This window comes from Triticum urartu, chromosome 3A, assembly GCF_056163025.1.
Source record: "Triticum urartu cultivar PI428250 chromosome 3A, HENAU_Tu73, whole genome shotgun sequence".
NCBI lineage: Eukaryota > Viridiplantae > Streptophyta > Magnoliopsida > Poales > Poaceae > Triticum > Triticum urartu.
Window position 1 is genome coordinate 508,818,418 of NC_141875.1, and position 10,399 is coordinate 508,828,816.

Genomic DNA, 10,399 nt, shown 5'->3' on the forward strand with positions numbered 1-10,399 from the left:
TGCTCCAGTGAGTGCACTTCGCGTTTCTTGACAGCAACCGCGCACTTCGCTCATGGAAACCTTGCTGCATGCAACGCGAGTTATTTTTCTCAGGAAAATATCAAAATACAGGCCAATTATTTTTTCCCCAAGTTTTTCACTTCCAATGTAGATATGTTGAAAACCAAGCGTTATATGAGGCTTATAGCGTCGACTCCAGCTCAAAACTGCATTTTATCTTCCACGAAAAATACGGTATCCATAACCTTGGTACGACATCCAGTTCTTCTTTCCAACGACAATGTTTCCAAAATGAGTCGAACATACATAAAGTTGCCACGAAAGGTGGCACAATAATAGCGCAAATGGTACACTTGGTAATATATAAATAACACCGTACATTTGTAACAGGAAAGCACGCATATATACAGTGATATCACAGTGCGAGATCGCCCTTTTTCAAATTATAGAGTATATTTCAATCTATTGTCATGTCAAAGATTTACCCTCTATCATTGATGGTTGGTCACAGTAAAAATGTCCAATACTAGAGGTTATATGATGGTTTTACGCATAGCCGGTTGAGAAGTGCCTAAAATGTGTATCTCCTCAAGTTATGTGGGAAAGTTTAAGTCCCGACCCTCCCCCAAATTCAATGTGTTTTAATTTAAGTTCTTTTGATGAATAATTGGATTTTCCCTCCCCCAAATTCAATGTGTTTTAATTTAAGTTCTTCTGATGAATAATTGGATTTTCCCTCCCCCAAATTCAATGTGTTTTAATTTAAGTTCTTCTGCTGAATAACTGAAATTTTCAAAGAGGTTCCACTGATTCATTCAGGAAGAATAATATGACAAAAATGTGCTACATGTAACTTATGGTGCCGGCTCCTGCTGAAAACTCCACTTTATTTTCCACACAAAATACCGTATTCTATAATCTAGGTACGAACAGTTCTTCTTTGCAACGACAATGTTTCTAAAATAAGTCGAGAATACATAAAGTGGTCACGAAAGACGACACAATAATGACACAAATAGTACACTTGCTAATATATAAATAACACCGTACAGTTGCAACAGGAAAGCACACGCATGTACAGTAATATCATTGTGTGAGATCACGCCTTTTCGGATTCCTGAGTATATTTCAATCCGTTGTCATGTCAAAGATTTACCATCTATCATTGATGGTTGATCATAGTAAAACTGTCCAATAATAGAAGTTATATGATGGTTTTACGCATGGCTGGTTGACAAGTGCCTAAGATGTGCATCTTCTCAAGCTATGAGAGAAAGTTTAAGGCCTGATCATCCCCCAAATTCAACGTGTTTTAATTTAAGTTTCTTCGGTGAATAATTGGATTTTCAAATAGGTTCCAGTCATTCATTTGGGCAAAATATGACCCAAAAAAAAACCATGTTTGAGGACTGGTCTGAACATCCCCGCATGTTTGGGCAGATGTAGCCCCTGATTTTGTTCAAGGAATCAAGGGTGTGGTGACTAGCGATATGGCTAGGATCCTAGTCTAAGTGGAATATAATTTATTCCTTAAAAAAAAAGCAGTGCACCCTTTATTTCATCCCTTGGCTAGCAGTACTACAAGATGGTATGGGAGGGCAGAAATTGCAAGAGTCTCAATTTGCATCTGCATAATCTCGCTTTAGCCAACCTAGATTCGTTTCTACAGTTCATAGGTCTCTGCTCAATCAGATGAGAATTGTCGCCAGCGTCTTGCCCCATGATTAGCTGCAGCTTTCTGCCACAGTACAATGATGATCGAATTGGAAACCAGCATGGGGACTTGGACAGTGTCATTTACACCCAAAACCGCAAGAGACGAGCCTTATCGACTACCCTCGCAGTTAAATGGCCTATCTCACCGTGCTCGTCTCTTGGACAATATGAAATGAAAAAAACTCGAGGGTGTTCCACCATAAGAATGTGCTGCCGCCAATCCTCCTCAAACTTGTAGCCGATGAGGCTAATCTTTGGATTACCGCGGGTACTAAGAAATCAGGGAATATTGTTTTGCACGAGTAATTTTTATGCCATGGTTGTGGATCACCTGTAAAACTCTATTCTCTTCTCATTTAATGGATGAGGCAAATCTTACAGCTTCATTTAAGAAAGAAAAAACTCGCGGTCAAGGTCACCACTTATACATCCCAAGATGCACAGATCGCAATTATTATTGCGCCATACGGTAGAGGAAAGCACCAAACTGTTGCATCATAGGCACGTCAGACACTGCATAGCTTGGTAAGCTACTACCACGTTGGATTTTTTTTATTTTTTTTGCTTTTCAAAACATGCAATGACATGCATATGCTTAGAGCATGCTGAGAAAAATGATCTTTACCTGGTGTCCGTCGCACCTGCCTACCAAAATCTCCCCATGGACATGGAGTATCATGCATGTATGGGCACCGTGCCCACGGCCTACAGGAGGAGAATCTTTTCTGGTGTCGCCACCAAAGAGCCGAGAATGCATGCGGCCAACTACCTGCAGAAAACAATGGCCATAGTACCGAGGAAGAAACTGTAGAAACTTTTATTCCAAACCTGTCTTTCTCCACCACATGCACTGGACGATAACTTTGTCCGATGAAAATACAAAGACTTATCTTATCTGGCCACAAAGGCAGTTTATACATCACATCCAGGGCAAGCGAAATACTCCATCCGTCCCAAAATAGCTTGCAAAAACGTCTTGCATTGTGGGACGGAGGGAGTACCACAGAATAGGCAGCACAGGAAGTAAATACGAAACAGAGCTTGAACTAACTCCGGTTGCACAGCTTAACCACAAGTGGTGTTCTTCAGGGATTTTGAAGCAAGTAGTCGGGCAAACAGTTTCTGCACACAGCCGGATGAATGCGGATTCACCGGTAATTGCGGTAAATCGGGCTGTACATGCAGCTCTCTGCATACTTGACCAGGTCCTTCGGTCGAGGGCGCCTACTCGCCAAACCTACGATGGGTGAGACGGATTGATGGTGAGCAAAGACGATGGTAATCACTTATATTTAATAACTTGAGAACATTGGCAAGTGTGGTGGCTGACCAAGTTCATATGCCTTTGCTGCAACGTTGGCCGCGATGTGAGCAGAGATCTTTCTGATATTTGAGAAGGGGGGATAAATGAGCCCCTTGTCAAAATTCTCCTGTGTGACCTGCTGAGCCAGAGCCTCCGCTGTTCCAGGTAAGGAATGGATCAAATTCAGTTTGCTGGATTAGCACATAGTATTATTTCAAGAAAACCTAAAGTATGCGTATGTCAGTTTCATGTAAACTAAGTTGGGTCCCGAGGAGCTTCTTAATTCAAAAGAAATAGTAGTTATTCTAAAATTTGTATTTTGTCTGGTGGAATTACATGGTGGAGAAATTTATTGCAAGGAAAAAAGCAGTCACTTGTTGACAAGAATGCCTTGTTTTCTTCTTATCACATCTTATCTGACTGATTTAAGCTCATGTAGGTGACAATGTGAATACATATATACAGTTAATAGTAAGCGATATGTTGCACGTTAGCTATCCCGGCGAGTACTTACATGCTGCAAGAAGCATGTCATCATGCACACGGATTGCCCCAGACATCACCACCCCAAGGCCAAACCCTGGAAAGATATATGCATTGTTTGCCTGAAACCAGGACCATTATCAAAAAGTTCAGTTCAGACCATTTGAAGCAGATAAAATCTCGGAATGAAAGTTTTCGTTGTTCAAACCTGGCCAGGAACATATATCTTGCCATTGTACTCCACTGGATCAAATGGGCTTCCAGTTGCAAACACTGCTCGACCCTGTTAAGCCAGTCAGTTAGCACAGAAAAGCCGGCACTGACAACAATTCATAGCTCTATCAATAAGACAACAGTGTTCGAGTATAAAGCAAGTTGACTGCTGATACAGATCATTACCTTGCTCCATGTGTAAGCTTGTTCAGCAGTGCACTCAGCCTGCGACGTTGGGTTGGACAGGGCAAGAATGATAGGCATCTACATTTTTTTTCAGAACACAGTTATCTGCTAACTTCATTGTTCAAAAGAATCAAAAGTAACAAGTTAGCACGGTGGAAATTACCTCATTAAATGAGGAAATGGCTTCAACAACCTCCTGTGTGAAAGTCTGCCCCTTTCCAGATGTGCCAATCAACACTGTTGGTTTGATAGCCTGGAAAGTCAGAAGACAAACTTGGGTCAGAAGAGAAGCTTGCAAAGATTCAGGTGGCTGAGAAAAACTAAAGTAAACCCATGAGGTTATTCTTTTTCAAAAGTGCCCCCATACATTCACTGCATCTAAGAGGTTGCCGACATGCTCATGCTCATGAGCCCATGGTTTCTTGAAGTGTTGAAGGGACTCCTTTCGCGCACTGACGATCAGGCCCTGTCAATTGATTAGCATCTATAGTTAGCAAATAGGAATACGCTGAAATTCTGGGCCAAAATACTGAAAGAGATACGGGATATTCCCAGATTCTTAACCTTTGAATCAACAAGCCAGATTTTCTTGCGGCATTCGTCTATTGGTGTTTTTGTCTGCACATGCAACAATTATTAGACAGTCCAGATTCATGACATGTGTGCACAAGCTGCAAATGACAGCAAAACCCAAGATAAAAAAGATGCACCACCTGTCTTGACATCTCAAGAGCTATAAGCTCCGCAATACCTGTCCCAGCCTGCAAGCACCAGAGCAAATATATTGGTTTGTGGAGAAAATATGCTACACAGCCTCCAATAAACCGACGAATAGAAACTTAAACTTAATGAAATTAATATGTATATTTATAATATAGAACCATAAAATTGGAATGATGCAATATTTTAAGGTTTTTAATACAAAACTGCAAATAGCTGGCACACATAAAATTGTGTAGTCAAATAAGGGACACATTCACTATTTTGAACTGTGCACTTTGTCATTTGGAGAATTTAGTTAATCAAGTTGGTAGAGTTCAGCTTTGGAGGTCTACAAATGACTCGGTGGGAAAAATACAAATACCCTAACAACTTAGAAAACATTGAAGCCCAAAGAAAGCAAGAGTGATCCCTTTGTGTGAACTAAAACTAGTGATATGTCAGAACAAGAAAGCTCAAAGAGACCTCTCCAGCTCCCAAGAACAGGTAGGTGTGCTCTGCTAATGTACCACCAACTAATTTCAGTGCTGCAACAAGCCCAGCAAGGACCACCGAAGCTGTTCCCTGCAATATGTTAAACAGTAAGTCAACATTAGTTCATTCAAATAAGCCCCAGCCCCCAGTTAACATCGGCACGGCAACTCCATGCTACATTTAATCATATTTTACAAATACTGTCTTCACAATTTACTGTATTACAACCAAGCTAACAGTCATTCAGTTGCAGTACCTGAATGTCATCATTGAATACCAGGTGGGTTGTTCCATATCTTGCAAGGAGATCAAAGGCATTGTGGTTTGCAAAATCCTCAAACTTCATGATAAGAAGACGTTAACTCGTTATAATAAATATGGGGCAAGTCATTTCACACCAGCATGTATTTTCTGCTTCCAAACTTTGTTCAAAATATAGCTTTCCTTAGCATGTAGGTTACCTGAATGAGAACTTTCTCCCCATAGTTTTGCTTCACAGAAGCCATAAATTCATGCAGAAAATCAGCATACTCCTGATAGCACAAAAAAGACCAATCAAGAATTTCAGGTTTGTAACTGGAATGAGTCAAGAATACACGCAGAAGAAAACGTCGTTGTCCAACCTGGCCAATGGCCCTTCTTTGCCTCAAGCCAATGTAAAATTCATCATTCAGAAGCTCCTCATTATTTGTACCAACATCCAATGTGATTGGCAAGCACTTGAGGAATACCAATAACATGTTAGTCCATGCAACCAAGAAACGGTGAGAAAAAGAGGTAGGTATAACTGACAACTTACTGCAGATGGACGAACCCCTCCTAGAGCAGTGTAAAGGGAAAGCTTACCAACAGGAATCCCCATTCCCTGCATATAAAATATTGCATTCAGCACAAGATCCTGATAGGCAGTTTACCATATATTTTTCTTTCTTTTCCTGTTTACAAGGGAGACACGTAGAGACACACGAACACCACAGTCATACGCCCACATGAGTGTGCCCCCATAAGGCCTAGAACTGAAAGAGATAGGAGCAAGTTGATGAACATCATAAATTTTCAGACACATAAAGGGAAAATACCTGGCATCCAAGATCTCCAAGCCCCAAAATACGTTCACCGTCAGTAACGACAATAACCTGAATGCTCCTCTCAGGCCAGTTCTTCAGCACCTCAAGGATCTTTCCCCTACACAGCCAGCAAAATTCTATATGAACATGAACAGTAAATAGAATCTCAACGAACAAATCCATGAAGCAAAACTTACTTCTCTTTCAAGCTGATGTAAAGACCCTGCGGACGACTAAATATAGATCCGTACTTTTGGCAGGCCTCACCAACAGTTGGAGTGTACACAATAGGAAGCAGCTCCTCAACATTGTCAATGAGGAGCTTGTAGAAAAGCCTCTCATTCCCCTCCTGCAATATGGATTAAAACAACAGTGTAACCGAAGTAGATTTCTCACATCAGCTACACTATGGAAGCTAAGAACAATATAGTGAGCAGTTACTTGAAGGTCCATCATAGCCATGTAACGCTGCAGAGGTAGCTGGTACTGGCGAATATTATGCATGATCTTCCTCTCCTGATAATATCTTAGTGCACTGGATCAGAGATGAGCCCACAAATGAAATTAAGAATTGAGAATTGTCAGACCTGCAGCTCCTGGGATATGACGGTTGGTGGCAGAAGGCCACGAAGGTAGTGTGTCTCGCGCTCCTTCTCTGTGAAGGCAAGCCCCTTGTTGTAGCGTGGATCCCTCAACAAATTGTAACCACTGCCACACACCAAACAAGGTAGAATTTCCATTTGAGCATATATATGGCCCACAAATTTCTCCTTACCTAAGGGTGATCATGCATTTCCATTGGTAAATGACTCAAATTCTACCATGCCAGTTTTATGATTAGGCGAAGTACTATTGTGTAGTATCAACTACCACATACTTAAGATCAAATCAGTTTGGCGACCTCAGGGATGCAAAATCAAAACATATCACAGTTTCATATGAAAACACCAAGCATCATGATTTAAAAAAAAATCCTGTCAATTGTCGTCAGTTACCACCTAGTAGGATAAAAAAATACAAATAACTATTCCCTCAGCATATTTTTTTAAGGGCCTGTCTAATTCTAAGTTGCATGATTTTTTATTTCGTATGTCGTCATATCACAGTTTCATATGAAAATCAAAACATATCACAGTTTCATATGAAAACACGAAGTATCATGATTTAAAACATTTTTCCTGTTAATTGTCGTCAGTTGCCGCCTAGTAGGATAAAAAATACCAATAACTATTCCTTCAGCAGATTTTTTTTAGGACTTGTCTATTTCTAAGTTGCATGACTTTTTATTTCATCCTAGTCATCTTTTGAAGCATCGGACCATCATATACATAACTTAAAGAGTAAGATTGCAATTGCGTTTATTTTCTTCTTCTGAAATTGCACACTTCCAAGTTCAATACTGCAACATTAGGTGACTGAAATTTATGAAAAATTGGCAGGTGAGAATCGATAAAACCGTGCGAAATTCCGATAACCAGAAGACACAAAACGCCTTAACCTCCTACTAAATCGTTTGCCTTGGGGAAGAAACAGAAACACCTGCCGCTAGGGCCCAGGCCACGGCGGATCAGAAAGCTTATCCCTAAAAATGAACCGAGCGAAGTAAACCCACCGACTGGGACGCTCACCTCGCGACAGAGACGGTCCACGGCGTGACGAGCTGCTCCTCGGTGGCGCGGTCCTCGCCGTAGGTGTCCTCGACGCCGCCGCCCACCGTCGCCGCGTCGTCCATGTCCAGCACGCACGGCGCCCCGCCTCCCCGTATCTCCTTCATGGTGCTCTCCATCTCCCCCTTCGCACCCGCCTCCGCCGATGCCGCGAACCCCCTCCTACCGACGTGCCACCACCTCGCCGCCGCCGTCGCTAGCCCCCTCCGCGTCTCCCCGCACTGGTGGCGCCCGCAGCAGCCTCTCCTCGCACCGCTTGAGCTGCTCCCCTGATGTTGCCACTGCCGCGCTAGTAGCTGGTGATGGAGCAGTGGTGTTTATCAAAGGTGGTGGTGTCATGGTGTGGTTAGCCGGGAGCTAATATATTATTGTTGATTGATCCAAGGCAGCAATTGGGCGTGGACCGAAGGTGGGAGTGGGGGGCGCGAGATTACCGGAAGGAAGCGGGCGCGCATGGCCGCTGCCGAGCGGGCCCCACCGGCCACCGCCCTGAGAGCGACGGCGAGGCGCCTCGCCCCGGCGGCGGAAGGGATGGAGCGGGGAGGAGGGAAACAAGTGGAAGCTTGAGCGTGGTTGGTTGGTTTGTGGCTGCTTTGTCTTTCGTCGTTTGGTGGTGCGACAAATCAAAGGTTTTGGTAAATGATCTGTTTTTTTCTCTTTGGAAATGCTAAAAATCAGATACCAGATTTTTAAGTATGGAATCCAAGACTTTTACCGGCATGGCAATTTCTTTCAGCAAGCATCACAAAAGCTCATGACACGTAATTTGCCAAAAAAAAACATTCGGTTTGCCGGTGTTAAAAAATCTGACATTAAATTTGTAGTGAGACCTTTTTTTAAGGCTATAAGAGCATCACAGCAGGACTTAGCAAATCTGGTCCCCTAAACATTCGCAGACGTGTCTGTGCGCATCCCAGAACAACGTTGAATGACCCTCAAATGTCTCGCCGGACGACCACTTTCATCATCAAACCCTCAAATCCATGTGCGTCGATCATATAGCACAAATTCATCACATTTAATAATACAACAGAGTATAAAATAAATAAATCTCAATTTAACGATCTAGACATGCCAAAATGAATTTCATTGTCCGGGCCATGGCTGGTCAACACGATGAATCGCTCGTCAAACGCCATCTTTGCCGCGTCTGTTGTTTCGGCCACCTCATACTCCTTATGCAAGCTGATCTTCTTCTTATCCCCCTCAAGCCACCTTCTGCCTTCCACATCAAAGAGGCTTGTGTCCGTTAATATTATGCTCGAATGCTCTGTGTCTTGAGCAAGTTGCAACCTCTCCTTCTTAATCTCAAATGATCCAAAAGTCTAGGCCTTCTCGAGTCCTCATCCAATCCAATCGATTGTTGGGAGTTCGAGCCATCATTTTTCTTCAACCTCTTGTTGCAGGTTTTGAGGTCTTGCACAAGTTGTATCCACTTTGGTTTGCCATTCAATTTCATCCAACAATAACTAAAACCGAATGGCTTCTTCTCGGTTTGTTGGTATAAAGTAGTCACCAATACCATCTATCAAACAATAAGTAATCATGAGAATGTGACATAAAAACTAGCGATACAAATTATGAAAAAACAAAAGCAATTCAACTTGCGTGACTTGCGACTCCAATCCCACTTTGGTTCCGGCCAATCACGGAAGCATAGTGGCCGACAAACTTGTTCAAGTTGTCTTGGATGGTGGACCATCTATGTTGGAGAGTGGCCACATTGCGGGTGGTATTGATAGGATGCAATTTCACATATTCCTTTTGCTCCGTGCCACATGTAGAGTCTATGCTTGCATTCAACCAACAAAACTGTTGGGTAACGTAGTAATTTCAAAAAAAAACTACGCACACGCAAGATCATGGTGATGCATAGCAACGAGAGGGGAGAGTGTTGTCTACGTACCCTCATAGACCGGCAACGGAAGCGTTGACACAACGTAGAGGAAGTAGTCGTACGTCTTCCCGATCCGACCGATCCAAGTACCGAACGTACGGCACCTCCGAGTTCTGCACACGTTCAACTCGGTGACGTCCCTCGAGCTCCGATCCAGCCGAGTGTTGAGGGAGAGTTTCTTCAGCACGACGGCGTGATGACGGTGATGATGTTCTACCGACGCAGGGCTTCGCCTAAGCACCGCTACGATATGACCGAGATGGAATATGGTGGAAGGGGGCACCGCACACGGCTAAGGAACGATCACGAAGATCAACTTGTGTGTCATGGGGTGCCCCCTTGCCCCCGTATATAAAGGAGGGAGAGGGGGAGGTGCGGCCGGCCCCTAGGGGTGCGCCTGGAGGATTCCTACTCCCACCGGGAGTAGGACTCCCCCCCTCTTGCCTTGTTGGAGAAGGAAAGGGGAAGGGGGAAAGAGGAAAGGGGGGCGCCGCCCCCCCCTTTCCTTGTCCTATTTGGACTAGGGGGAGGGGGCCCGCGGCCTGCCCTGGCCGGCCCTCCTCTTCTCCCTTAGGGCCCATGTAGGCCCATTAACCCCGGGGGGGGGGGGGTTCCGGTAACCCCCCGGTACTCTGGTAAAATTTCGATTTCACCCGAAATGTTTCCGATATCC

General features: G+C 43.7%; 1 protein-coding gene across 1 annotated transcript; it reads right to left on the bottom strand.

The window, feature by feature from the left end:
- Window positions 1-2,507: 2,507 nt before the first annotated feature.
- Window positions 2,508-8,431, bottom strand: LOC125544726 (NADP-dependent malic enzyme). Its single transcript, XM_048708471.2, has 20 exons — window positions 8,264-8,431; window positions 7,791-8,125; window positions 6,750-6,870; window positions 6,604-6,678; window positions 6,360-6,511; window positions 6,175-6,280; window positions 5,895-5,960; window positions 5,719-5,814; window positions 5,557-5,628; window positions 5,352-5,435; window positions 5,087-5,185; window positions 4,615-4,662; window positions 4,466-4,519; window positions 4,269-4,367; window positions 4,065-4,154; window positions 3,902-3,979; window positions 3,711-3,785; window positions 3,534-3,624; window positions 3,047-3,175; window positions 2,508-2,953 (listed from the first exon to the last, which is right to left on the bottom strand). The coding sequence occupies exons 1-20, from the start codon at window positions 8,282-8,284 to the stop codon at window positions 2,865-2,867; spliced, it is 1,980 nt and encodes a 659-aa protein (XP_048564428.2). The 5' UTR covers window positions 8,285-8,431; the 3' UTR covers window positions 2,508-2,864.
- Window positions 8,432-10,399: the final 1,968 nt, after the last annotated feature.

Bases quoted from the DNA above. Each gene is read 5' to 3' on its own strand.
- LOC125544726 (XM_048708471.2), bottom strand. From the start codon at position 8,284: ATGCGCGCCCGCTTCCTTCCG. The intron at 4,520-4,614 runs GTGGTGCATCTT...TTGCATGTGCAG, and splicing joins CTCTTGAGATGTCAAGACAG to ACAAAAACACCAATAGACGA. The intron at 4,368-4,465 runs GTTAAGAATCTG...ATCAATTGACAG, and splicing joins TCTGGCTTGTTGATTCAAAG to GGCCTGATCGTCAGTGCGCG.